The sequence below is a fragment of the Poecile atricapillus genome, chromosome 16 (genome assembly GCF_030490865.1).
Source record: "Poecile atricapillus isolate bPoeAtr1 chromosome 16, bPoeAtr1.hap1, whole genome shotgun sequence".
Classification (NCBI taxonomy): domain Eukaryota; kingdom Metazoa; phylum Chordata; class Aves; order Passeriformes; family Paridae; genus Poecile; species Poecile atricapillus.
In genome coordinates, this window is record NC_081264.1 from 8,001,145 (window position 1) to 8,014,937 (window position 13,793).

At 39.5% G+C, this 13,793-nt stretch overlaps 1 protein-coding gene across 1 annotated transcript in view; it reads left to right on the plus strand.

The window, feature by feature from the left end:
• PPIL2 (peptidylprolyl isomerase like 2) overlaps window positions 1–13,793 on the plus strand; it is a 66,202-nt gene that overhangs the window by 29,332 nt on the left and 23,077 nt on the right. The window contains exons 11-13 of the mRNA XM_058851683.1: window positions 294–369; window positions 1,553–1,659; window positions 13,125–13,214. Of these exons, the coding sequence (XP_058707666.1) occupies window positions 294–369; window positions 1,553–1,659; window positions 13,125–13,214 (273 nt within the window). The remainder of the gene's footprint in view (window positions 1–293; window positions 370–1,552; window positions 1,660–13,124; window positions 13,215–13,793) is intronic.

A 13,793-nucleotide genomic window follows, 5' to 3' on the forward strand; every position in this document is an offset into this window, starting at 1 on the left:
AAATAAATTCTGATAATAGAATCTTTGCATAGCGATGTATTAAACTGTAGTGGAAGCATTAAGCCCCTTTGGCTCAGCGCATGAGCAGCCTTAACTACAGTTTCATCAGAGCAAATGTGGGCAGCAGATGGAGAATTATCACTGCACTGGGTGTTTGTTTCTTTCAGTAGCAGCTAAAGCAGATAGCCTTCAGAAGGATGGCATTTGTGTGTTTCTAATGCCTATATAGTATCTTTGGTAGATAAATTCTAAGATCTAATGTCTTTTTCTCTTGCTTTTTCCTCTGCAAACAGGCTCACTATTCCACTGGAGCTGTAAGTGCTTCCTTCACCTCCACTGCAATGGTGCCTGAAACTACCCATGAAGCAGGTACCAGAACTACGTACCTACAAATTGTTGATTTATTTCTAAGATTCAAAGTGTGCTCCTTAGCACACATACATTTATGAGGACTGAAGGAATTCATTGGTAATTGGTCAGTGCTGATGCCATGGAAATGTATTCCCTGACCAGATATATCCTTACTTTCCAGTGAGGTTGTTCTGAAAATACTGGAGAAATTATGATCAAGCTTTGGATTTGAATAACAGTTACTTCTTTTGAACCAAAATTAATGAGATATTTTCTATGCCCAGGGATGACAAATTGACATATCCCCTTTTCTAAGTCAGGAGTTAAATATAATATCTCCTCAGATACCATGCAAAACCTTGCCCACCTTTTTGGCCTACCTCACTATTAGAACAACAGCAAAGTTTGTGATGGTAACTTTTAGTTTACTGATTTTCACACAAAGCTACACTTTAATACAGTAAAGTTTTCCTTTTATTCTCCAGCCTAAACACAAATGTGTAATATTTACTTAGTGTGGATGTTGATTAAATAGTTGAGTCATTAGTATTTCTAGCTGAGAAAGTTGGGCACTAAAATTTAGATTGCACATACTTACGCAAAGATTGAACACATTGCTAAAACTATGTTTATCAAATTCAGTTCCTTTACTTGGTAAGCTACAGTGATTTGAAAGTGACTGAGTACAGAAAATATCTGACTAACTGGACATTTTGACAAAATGGAAATGGAAACATCATAGATTGATCATTTAGTTTGACTTACCAGTAATGTCTCCAGTAACAGCTTCAGTTGTTTTCAGAGCTGGGTAGGTCTCTGTATGTCAGCAGTTTGTGGTTGACTGATGACTACCTGCTTGGCTTCCAGGATTGACAAGAAGCAATTTGGGTTCAAAGTAGCATTTGTGGTTGGTAGACATTGCTTGAAAATTGTAGTTTGTAATACTGAATGCTTCTGGGATTTAAAATATACATTATTTGGTTGGTTCTCAAAGAGTTGGTGGTTTACTGTAATGGAAAGTGTTTTGCACAGAGATTAATGCAAGGTTATCATAGATGAATTGCAGAGTAGGATCCCTCAAGACCTACTACCATAGGACAAGAGGTCAGACATTAGGTTCTATGAGTTGTATACTGATGATTTCTAAAGATCAGTGAGTAAGCTTACAGAGAGCTCATTACTGTCTTTTGCTTTGATGTAGCTGCTATTGAAGAAGATGTTGTGAGATACCAATATGTGAAGAAGAAGGGATATGTGCGACTTCACACTAATAAAGGAGACCTAAACTTGGAGCTGCACTGTGACATGGTACTGTGCCCCATAAGATGAATTTCTGTAGATAACAACCAGAATTGGTGCTGGCAGTGGAAATGTGTTTATATGTATATATATATTTACACTATATGTGTAAGTGCTCTCTGTGAGTAGTCCCATCATTTTAGTGGGCTACCTACAATATGCCAAGGTACATGTTTAGAGCTTTGAAGGATCAGGACTAATGACCCAAACAATGACCAGGAAGGAGGGGAGAGCAAAGAGAAGGCAGACAGAGCACAGTGGGGAGGGAATAATCCAATGTTACACAGCAGCTTACTGACAGAACCAGGAAAGGAACCTCACTGAAACCAAGAGTAGTCTGTCAGTCTGAGTTCATGTAGTTAAGATCCCCAGAAATGGTTAGATTTGTTTCTAAAGCCTAAGCTTTATAGAACAAACCTAAATGAAAACCTTAGATCATGTTTTTACTTCCTGTTGTCCCAGTTCTTAAAGTTCAAGTTTTCAAGACCCTTCCCTTTGCCATTAAGAGAAGTTGATTTTAAAGGAACAACAGACTGGAGCTTTTTATAGTCTATACAGTCTGATTCTGGGGGAAATCAGTGGCTCTTAAAATAATAAACATGTCAAGGCTTCTGATAGATGAATGAGTTGTGGCGACAGTGATGTCTCAAACGTCACTGCTTGGGTAGTGTGTTTGCTTATTTATTTGTACAGCCACTTCTATAAAAGGAAAAAAAGTTTTCAGACCTTTGATGGTTTACTGAGATTTCTGTCTCAGGATATTACAGGCCTGAAAGTTGGTATTTTAAAAAGTTGAAGGATGTGAATAGGGGTTTAAATGGTAAAATTTGTGTTTCTTGTGAGCCTCACAATGCTTAAGGGCAGTGGTGCTGGGTAGGAGCTGGGGTGCCTGCTGTGCAATCCAGCTGTACTGGGAGAATGCATCCATTTTTGTGTGCAAGGAAGAAAAAGGAGCAAACAGCATAAGCCTTCTGGCTTTTCCTTCCTTTCTCTCACGTGAGTAAGAAGCAAGATATGTGTAAACATCTCAAGCTGATCTATGCAAACAGCATGAAAATCTCCACAGCAGCGTATCGTGTTAGTAATTCTGTAGGTCTTGTCATCCCTACAGGTGTTTTCCATGCTCTGAAATAGTAACACTGTAATAAGGCAAAAAGCAGAGGATGTGAGTACAGCAATATTTAGGGGAAGTGGCAGAACGAGCAGCTTGCATTGAATCATTTGTTTTGCCATATGTTCTCAAACTGGCTCCTGGCTAAAGCAGGCTGACTGCAGCTATTCTTATCAGTGTGGGTTTTTTGGCCACATGTGTGACCAGTGTCACTCAGTCCTGAGGACCCAGGCTCAATTGCTCAGTATAAACTTCCTGTATGATATCTATTGTGTTTCCTATTCCTGTGAACTCCTATTAATCCACCTTTCACACACAAAGTTTCTTCATGCACACCCTGGAAGTGTGTGCTGTTTTACACAACCAGACATGCTCCAACACTGGCCTTCAGCCATCTGTTCCTTCTTGTAGATTAAATCTGTGTGAATTTAGCAGACCTTTGGCACTGAATATGTTTAGAATAAACAGGAAAAACTTGCTGCTGTAGGGAGGTTTTCACAACATCCACCTTAGGTTATCATCCTAGGTCTGTGAAATCAGTTCTTTCCAGGTGGTACTTGTTTTTCTCCCTCTACTAAATAAGGAGTTTGTGCTTCTTACTTTGGTTCTCCTGAATCACACTGAGGTCAGCTCAGTGCAGACAGAGCAAACATCTTACAAACATATAGCACATACATAGGTCACAAACATATACACAAATCAGCTACAATGAATCTATTGAGACTGTAAAGATCAACGTAGAAAATAGGGAAGGGACAGAATCTAAACGTTGTTAAACACTTCCAGTTCACCCTGCTTGTGAATATGTGTGGCAATAGTCTTAATTAATCATATGCCAAGTTTTTATCAGCTTTTCTGCCTTATCTAGTGCAAAGGCTGGACCAGTCCTGGGAGCTAATTGAAGCTGGTTTATATACAGAATTTGGTTTTCCTGTCAAAGTGTACAGTGTGGGTAAGGTCCTTGAATGCAGTCTAGAGGAACAGGACTGTACCATAATGCTCACTCAAATTAGACTGCAGAGTTCCTTTTTTTTTTAATTGCTGAGGGATATCCTGCACTCTGGTCATTATGGAAGCCACCCTGGCAGTGATCATAATTTCACTACTGCAAATACTTGATTGTGAAATGTTTAAGGAAGCTCAAGGATAAAGTTGCTATATAAATTTGACAAATATCTGTGTCTGGAGGTAGGACTTGCAACATTTAAATTACAATTTAAAACAGTCTTATGGTTTAGATTTCAATACATACTTTGAGGTGAACTCTCCTCACTAAAATAGAGAGCAGCAAATGACATACTTGCTCTCTTAGATTACTGAATTTTCAGTTGGATTTTCATGCCTCTTGTCTGTATTTAAGCAAAATGTTCTTGCAGTTGTGCTGTCAGCACTCTGCACTGCTTCTGAAATCTGCCCAGTATCTGTTGCCTTCAATACTCTCCTTGGGTGCTCATTCCCTACCCCTTCACAACTCTGTTGTCTCCTTTCTTTCCCATTTTTTTTGAGTTATTTGCCAGTATGGATTGTTTGTAGCTCAGTCTATATGTACATGTGGAAACCTTTGTTTAAAAATAAATATAGGGTTCTTTATATATGAGTACTCTAAGGTGCCAGTCAATAAGATTGATAGTGATGAAATTCTTCCTAGCACCAAAAACCTAATCAAGAAATGTTTTGTATTGATCCAGGGCAGGAAGTCAGTGTTGCAGTGTGATTGAAGTCATCAGTTACTTTGTGACAAGTTTCAAAAAGAGCATGAAATAGGACTAGAATCCAGGTATTTTCAGTGTTTTGAGATCACTTGTTCAGAGCACCAGAAAACTTCACTCAGATTCCAGAAGAATGGTGTGTGGTTTCAATCATTGACCTGAAAAAAGGCAATAAAAAGACTTTGGAAGATAAGCTGGATTTTTTCCCACCCTTTTGAATTTGTGCCTCACATGAGCAAAGGTACTGTTCTCTCTTGGGATCACAGCAATGTGCCTACTGCTTTTTTTTGGTCCTTTGTTTTTCTCCCAATTGTCTTATTCAGATACAGTATGTTCCTCCTGATGGGGACTGATCAGATGGCCATTTGTAGGGACATTTTCCAGGAAGCTGAGTTCAGCTGCACATAAGCAACATTTGTTGTATACACTAATTGGATAAAAATTTACAAAAATTCTACTTGCCAGAAGTAATTCTGGCAAGTACAGAAGATTTAACAACATCCAACAAGTGTTATTCTGTCAGTTCTAGTTCTATGCATGTCAAACATAAATTCTGAAGAAATAACTGATGAAAGGCCACGCATATCACTGAATTTCTTGTATTTTATTTACTGTGATTTTTCTAGTCTTCTCAAGTTCTTTCAGTTGCTTTAAATCAGGATGCTGCTGGGAACAACTGCATATTATCCATGTGTATTCTGCTGTATTAGTCACTGTAGTGATGGAGTTTTACCTTGTAGGTGGTGGAGCAGCCATTTTTAAAAATATATATCAACATATAAATAAATATGTAAATGTAATGCTCCAGAAGACCCTGGTTTGATGTTCTATCTCCCTTCTCTTCTGGGTGAGTCCACACAAGTGGGGTGATGATCTGCTGTTTCAACACATACCAAGAGCTGTAATCAAATACTAATCTGTAGATGCCACAGCAGGTTTTATAAATTCACTTCTCTCTCAGGTTTAGTACTTTAAGGTTTATAAGGGCAAGATGGCAAAACAAAGAAGAATGTGAGATGGATTTCAAAGCTCTATCTGACACTCCACAAATGCTTTTTGAGGTTTTAGGGCCTAGCAAACTCTGTTTAATGATGATGTCTTGGCATAGCTTTCCAAAGAAGCCGTTACTCTACAAACATTGGTGGTTTAATCTTTTTAGGCCCTCTGACCTGTTAAATATGCCTGTGATCTATAAATGTGTAATCCAGCCGCTGTTCTTTGAAATCATCTCTCCTTTTGTGTGAGGGACTGTTCTGAAGATCAGAAGCCTGTAAACTTCTTATCCATTTCCAGTGGCAAAGAAGTGAGTTGCTGAAAAAATCCTTTGACCTCTTGGCACGATGAGGTTCTCCAGTGTTCCCGAATCTCACATTTTCTTTCAGATTTAAACCTCCATTCTTGCTTTCTGTCAGTATGATATTGGCTCTGTCTGGGAAATAACTGGCTGCTGTTTTACTAGTATCTGTTCATTTGGTAATAGATTTGGAGGGATGAAGTACAGTGGTCTTGGTATGGTTGTAATGGCTTATTTCATAATTTTTTATCAAAATAGGCCATTATAATAGGAAGAGCTGCAACTCTTAACTTTGGGAGTTCTTGTCAATGGAAACTAAGAACAAACTAAGCTGTGTTTTTCCAGTAGAAGAGCTGGATATGTTTTTAAAAAATTTTTGTTAGGGATAATGATGTTACTTCATGGTGTGTTTTTTCCTCCAAGTGGTATAATAGCAGACAGATCTACTGCTCTTTGGGGCTGAGAGTAGGATGGCTCTGCCCAGCTGTCTGGATGAACTAGGTTGTTCTAAGTGATTGGAAGCTGATATTTTAATAGTTTTAACTTTAGGGGCATAACACCCTGTCCTGGTTTAACTCCAGTCTGCACCTAAGCCCCACAGAGCCACTCACTCACTCCCCAATCAATGGGATGGGGGAGAGGATCAGAAAAGGGGAAAACTTGCAGGCTGAGGTAAAAGCAGTTTAACAAGTAAAGCAAGAGCTGCACACACAACCAGAGCAAAATAGGGAATTAATTCACCACTTCTCAAGGGCAAGTAGGTGTTCAGCCATCCCCAGGAAAGCTGGGCTCCATCACCATTATGTTTACTTGGGAAGACAAACATCATCCTTTTGAATGTCCCTCCTTCCTCCTTATTCCCACAGCTTTATATGCTGAGCCACCTCTCCATGAACCTGTCCTTGCTGCCCTGGGCTGTCTGTGTGTTTTCCTGGCAGCCTTTTGCACTGAGTAATTGGTGGAAAGGTATTTTGCATATTTGGACCTTTCCTGCCTTCCCAGCTGCCCTGGCAAGCTGGATCTGGGAAGGGAATTGATTGTTATTGGATCATGCCCCTTGATTTCTGACATTTGCAGACATGAGGTGCAGGCATCCCATACCAGCTGTGTCTGCCGCTTAGTGATCCCAAACCCAAGGATGAGGTGGGTGGTTTGGAGTTACACAGCTGCTGCTCTTCATCTTTCTCTGACGTGTTTCTTGTTTGTACCTTGGCTGCTCTGATGAGAGCAGGGTGACCTTGGGAAGCTGACAGCTAGCAGAGCTTCTCTGTCTAGCGTGGAAATTGTTACAGGTTGCATCTTCTGAAAAGGTGGAATTTATGTGCAGGCAGCTGCAGATTGATGAGATGCCAGGGAGCCGCTGTGGGACCTGCGTTACTCCAAGTTTTAAGCTGCTGGAGATTGCTTGAGCAATTAAAGTTGCATCCTCGTTTAGACTGTACCCACTTGTGCTGTCCTGCTTACCAGTGCATCCTCATCAGCACCCAGCCCTGCACTGTGCTGTCTGACAAGCTCCTTAACCCTTGGGTGATGACAAATTTGGAGGGGGCAGGGAGGTGGGGAGAGGATTGTTTTCTTTTCTACCACTGCATTAATTATAAGTTAGAGGAAAAGTAGTAACTGTGGCTGACTCTGCCTCTGGAGAAGTAGTAGTTAACATTGACAAATTAGATGAGTGAATTAGATGCCTTGTTTAGTTTGAGTTGTGCTCAGCTAAACTGATTGATTGTCCCTGTGTTTGCAAAAATGTGAGAAGTAAAACTGAAGTGTGTCATCTTTTTACTGGTATCTTGTCTAAGCTGAGCATCTTGCTTAGACTTCAGAAAAGTTTTCAGTAACATCATGAACGTCAGTATTGTGGAAGAAATGCCTTTTAAAAGTGAAATTTAGCTATCTGCTGAAGTCTTTGCTAAATAGCTGATTAAATTACAGTGAGTTTCTGCATAATGAGAATGCATTAATTCTGCTCTTTGTTCTAAGCAAACTTGGAGGCTTTGAGGTAGCAAAATAGGCAAATGTTTGCTATCAAGTCAGCAATCTATTTCCCAGGGCATAGTTAGCTTGTTCTGGTTCTTTTTATTATCAGTAGGAGTCTGGTTGAGGGTTTTACCCCACGGTGCCCCAATGCTTTCATGTCTCCCAGTGCTCACTCTCTGGAACTGTGCTCTTCTGATCACGGATCACAAATTGCCTGAATACGTTTGCTCTTGGTATAGCCAGACTGAGAATTGTGTCCATTACATGAACTGTGGCTTTCTTGAGCTGAACCACCGTAGGCAGCTGTTGTTTGCCACCATCACCTGTCACTGGCTCAGTCCCTCTCTCACACTGGGGAACTGTTAGAAGGAAAGTGGAGCTGGCAGGGAGTGGTGTTTAGGTCTGGAATAAATGTTACTCCTGCACAAAATGTCATGGGCTTCCCACAGTGAAATTCTTCCCATGCTCTTGCAGTGGGCTTTGTGGAGTTTTGGGTTTTCTTGTGCCTCTTGCTGTGAAACAAATGGAATGTGCTCATAGTTCATTGGTGCAAAGTGAAACAGGGTGGTTTAAATGGCCTTCCAGAACAGTACTGGACACTGAAACATGTACATGTTTCTTTCCATGGCTTAGAGAAGGGAACAGACACTTGTACCGGATAGATGATGGCTCCTGAAATTGTACCATTGCATTTAGCTGTAAGTCCCAAATCCAAGCTTTTATTGCTGAGTTCTTTTCTGTTTGATGGGTAGGCTGAGTACTACAGATTGAAAGGTAGGGGGGAAACTGAGTTTAAACCTTACCAAATCACCTCTTTATGGGCTCATGCATTATAAGAGTTGCTGAATGAACAATTACAAGATTGAAAATCTGTGTACAAGTACGTAAATGGATTAAAGCAAAACAAAATCCACCTTGCATTTTAAAGGAGATCTGTGTTAAGAAATTGGAAGGCTTCGTTTGAAGCTTTAGAAATTTCCATCACTTGTTCATGCCTCTTAGTAGCAGAAATCTGGCATTTGTATGATAAGATGAAGGCTGTAGAATGCAATTTTAATTTGAGAGGAATGAGCTTTTCATTATTTCCTGCTTTGAAACATAGGGTTAATGAGCATATAGCAAGGCTCTGTAGTTTAGTGCCACTACTACAGTTCATCCAATTTAGAGAGAAAAAAAGAAATAAAAGGGAAATGGAATTAGCACAAGAAAATTATACAGATGTGCAAATGACAGCTTCTGAATGCTTAGTGTGAAATTTCCCTTCAAGGTTCATGCACATCCTCAAGGGATGGAGCATTTTGAGATGATTAGCTCTTCACATAGTAAAGCCTTTTTCCTTGCAGTCATGGCAACAACTCAGGAGCTCTCCCCTCTTTCCCCATCTCCCGCACCTTGGCAACAGGAGTGCTGCAGGTTTTTCATCTCCTGTTTGGCTTTTTGCTGCCCAGTACAGATTCTGAGTTAAGGTAACTTTTACAAATGTAATGACCCATTGTAATAAAGAGAAAGGACAGCTGCAGACTGAGAAATCAGATACGGACCTGGCTTGGTTGGTCCCACCCTTCAGGTGTCAGGTTGCAGCAGCAGAGATGAATTTTACTTGGCTTGGAGCCACCCTTGCTGGCAAAATGGAAACTGAAATTGGCTCAGATAAAATCTGCATTTATCCTAGAAGCTTATAGTAAGCAGTCAGGGCTTTTTTCTGTTTTGCTTTGGTTTTCTAAATTGTATATTCCTTTTTTCAGTGTTCTCTGAGTATCACGCTTTCACAGTGTCCTGTCAATGCTATTTTTGCAGGTCATTGTTTGTGGCAATCTCTCTTTAACTCTGAAATTTGTCTGGGCATAGTAACTGATAGAGTGCTCGTGTTTCCAAGCAGAGTTACCTACTGAGTGTGTTAGCTAAATGGAGACTAAAACCTACTTAAAAAACCATTGGGCTGTGGCCCCATTAAATATATATATATCTGTGAGCCAAGCAAAACATTTGTGGCATCTTCTGGGATAAGTGCTCTTCTGGATTCTTGTCTCAAAGCATTTATTAAAATTTTACTGCTTGTCTTTGGTGTGAATTTTCAGCATTTGAAAGACAGTTATCTGGCATCTACAAAATAAATAGGGAGCACAGTTGGAGCAGGTGACTCATTTTTGGTATAAATAAAATTTTTCTTCTTACTGTTTGTCATTTGGAAAGAGAAGTGTCTTTAAGCTCTAAGGACATCATAGAGACCCTGCATTCACTTACATGGTCCCAATTTGACCTAAGAAAAGGATGATTTGTCAGGGCTGTCCTACCACACTCTTTAGTCAGAAAAGCCTTCCACAAATCTTAAATTTTCCTTTTTAGGACTGTCAGTGCATCATTCTGAGAAGATATTGCAGTAGGTTTAAAACAGTGGATTTCAGATCAAGCGGCATTTTTCCCTTGACTTCCTTACATATAGGTCTAAGTCATAGTCAGCAGAATAAAATTATTTAAGTAATTTCCTGCTGAATGTAAAAGGGATAAAGAGAGAAAAATTAGCTGTTGCTGTTGAGGCCAGTTTAAGACAAAACCAGCCAGAACTAAAAAGAGAGCCTAGAGAACAGAGTCAGTGGTGAGAGAACAAGAAACCGGCATTGCCTCCTGCATTTCCAGATGCCTTGACCATCCCCTCCTACTTTAGAAATGGTGTGATGCAAGTGGTGTGCAGGAAGTTTCTGAAGAGGGAGAGACATCTTTGCATTCAGAGACTGGGAGTCTGACATCTGCCACAAGATCTTAGATCAAGTAACAAAGTCAGGTTTGTTTATGTTTATTTGTCATCAGTCTTTGTAGTTGGAACAAAGGCTTCAAAGTCTGGCCTTGTTTGTATGGCCAGTGCAGAACACAACTTCATTACTGAGGATCTGCACCTTCCCCATAAACCCCAAGCCTTTTTCTCCTGCTTTGGACAGGATGCTGCTTTAAAAAATCCCTGAAATGTGCTTGGCAGTGTGAGATTTGGCAAGAACATTAACTGCTTTAAATAAATCAGATAATCTGAGCCAGATATTCTAGATCTACTGCATGACTGAAACTGGGGTTTATTACTAATTGAATGCAAACCTTCTTATTTGTGTCTAGTAAAAAGCACTATAAAAGGTAGTGGTTATGTTGCTAAGGAACTGTTTACCTGCCAAATGTGTCTCTGTGATGCATGAGGTGACCATGGGAACCAATTTGGTGGCAATTATTTAAAGAAAACCTTGCAATGAAATGACTATTGCATGTATACTAAATATTTCTGAAGTTGCATTTGAAAAGCTTATTTCTGGGAAAGGGTTTAATAGCTAGAAATCCATTTAGAGAGAAGGGTCAGTACAGGTCTTGCATAAAAAATACATTACTAGAGCCAGATTTTTTGATGTATAATTTACAAATCGTGTTTTGAAAATAAATAGGAAATCTGTTTTGGGTTATCAACTTTGTGCAAATTTAAAATGATTTGGTGTCCATTCCTAGGGGACCCAGTCTTTTGCCTGGTTTCATTTTTTGTAAAAAATTAATTACAGGTTGCTGTATTCCCCCTTGAGAACTTATTAACTATATCTCTCTCTCCAGAGTGCTTGGCTCTCATGAGATAAAGTGCCTTAGGCTAAAAGCTGCTGATTCCATTTCTGATTCATAAAGAAATGTTTAAAACTTATTTTTGTCCTTACTGACATTTTCCATGAGTAATAACTAATAGCAAAACAATAGGATCAAGGTTGTTATGATATTGTCTTATAAAGGAAGCATATGCTGCACAAGTGATTCCTCAGGGGTTGAATTTTACTAGAAAGATTAAGTACAAAGATGATTTTAAAGCATGTATGTTGAATTCGAAGGAAGAAGTTTCACATTTAATATAAATGTTGAAACTCTAGGAAAACCTCCTGTTGCTTGATACAATTTTTATGGAATATAGTTACTTATGAGTTGCCCTCAGGATGCCACCAAAGTACATGTCTTGGTGACATTCTACCATAAAACCATTATGGTACCATTACCATTTAACTCAGTAATGAATTCAGTAAGAAATGTGAAATAGTGGCTGGTGTGAGATTAGAATTTGCTAATTTTTTCACTTGTGGCTCTGCTGACAATTGTCATCTGAGTAATTAAGGAATCAATATAGAGAATTTATAATGTCAGGTAAAGTTTGTTTGAAAAATTAAGAGACAATTCAGTGTAAATAAAGAGGGTTAAGAATGATCGTGTTTCAGATGAGAAAATGCAGAAAACTGAAGTTCTGTAGGTTTCCTGATGAATACTTGTATGGACTGGCTTTTCAAGAGATAGCAATTATTGCATCCTTAAATTATTATAATCAGGCTGGCCTTTCTTTTTGTTTTTAAATCACTTCAGGTTGCATGGCTCAGTCTCTGTCCCTCAGCAGTTCCCAGACCTAGAGTGATGTCACAGCACAGCAAAGTGAATTGGTGCCTTTCACAAAGACAAGTCTTGTGTGTGCTCACTCTCAGCCATTGCAGCTCATGCTGGGCCTTTACTTGCCAGCACATCCAACAATAAGGATGTTTTTAAGGCCTGTAAGAACTCAGATGTATTCTTTTGTAAAACTGAAATAGATGTATGCACACATTTCACAGTGGGGCTGGAAAACATGTCCAAGTATAGAAAACAGGTTGTTTCTGTACTTGTGTTTGTATGTCTGAAGGTGTCTTAGTGCTGCAGAGAAGAGAATCCATACAATTACAGTGGAAGGATGATTAGGTGGGAAAGTAAAGCTTTTCAGAAGGTACTGTTTTGTGCTGTAAAAGTGAATTAGAAGTTGGCAATACATTTCGCATCTTTTTTTTTTATTTAGAATTTTGAAAAAATTTGGGTTTCTTTAATTTTTCCTGTGTCCTAGTGACTTGGGTCAGTCCCATTGTTACTTCCAAGTGGTGAGGAGGACCAAGCGCTTCTCTCCCACTTAGCTTCAATGTGCTTGCTTTGAAATGTGGAGCAGAGGAGTCAGGTTCTTTCTCACTCTGGTAAATTAACATTTTTCAGTACTAGAAACCCCACTTTGGAACAGGATTGTAATGCACTGCTGGAACTCAGTTACTTGCAATTCTCTGAGCTTACCTGTGTTCACCATCATGGGATCAAGTGGGAACTCCTGTTATCTGAGCTAATGTTCAACACTTCTTTGTGCTAATCGGAAGCTCTGCGTTTAATTTATTTACCACAGTGTGCGTCTCTCCAGTGTTCCTTAAAAGAAGGTGTATTACAGGCTTTTTCCTGTAGACAGAGCCTTCATCCTCTTTGAGTCCTGCATGTTTGCTTAGTTGTAAGCACAAATGGAAAGTGATTATGGTAACCACTGTAACGATTGTTCAAAGGCTGTGCTTAATTAAAACCTCCCGTTGTGTTTCAGACACCCCGAACATGTGAAAACTTTATCAAATTATGCAAGAAGAATTATTACGATGGAACAATATTTCACCGATCAATTCGGAATTTTGTGGTGAGTATTAAAAAACTCCTGTGTAATGCACAATATGGGATGTAGTCAAAATATTCCATCTATTTAATTGATCTCAGGTTTAGGTTGTTCCATGCATGACAACTTGCAAGAGATGTGTATTAAATATAACATCAGGATGAGGGTTGTCCTAACCTATGCCGTGTGTACTTGTGTGTTACTAACAATTGTCTGGTTAACATTTGTCTCTCAGAGCATCAGTTCAGTGCATTCAGCACTGCATTTGCTGGCATTCCAGACCAAGCCTTGAAGATTCATTGCCTTGGCTCTTGTTATCTTCCCCAAGATGTGGGTGGGTGGTTAATGAACAGAAGGGGGGAGAGAGGGAAATGCTAATTTGGATAAGTAATATTGTGGTCTGTTGAAATCCCATTCAGATGTGAAACTTTAGCAGGCATCTGAATTTCTGTTTCAGGTTGTGGTACTTGGATATTATCAGAACATCCTTTCCTAGTGTGCTCCATCACTGGGTGCCCAGGCTTTCTTGTGAAGGAGTTAAAGAGCACCTTGTGTTCCAGAACTGTGTCTTTGGTAGCCAAAGATCTTTATTTACATAGTTAC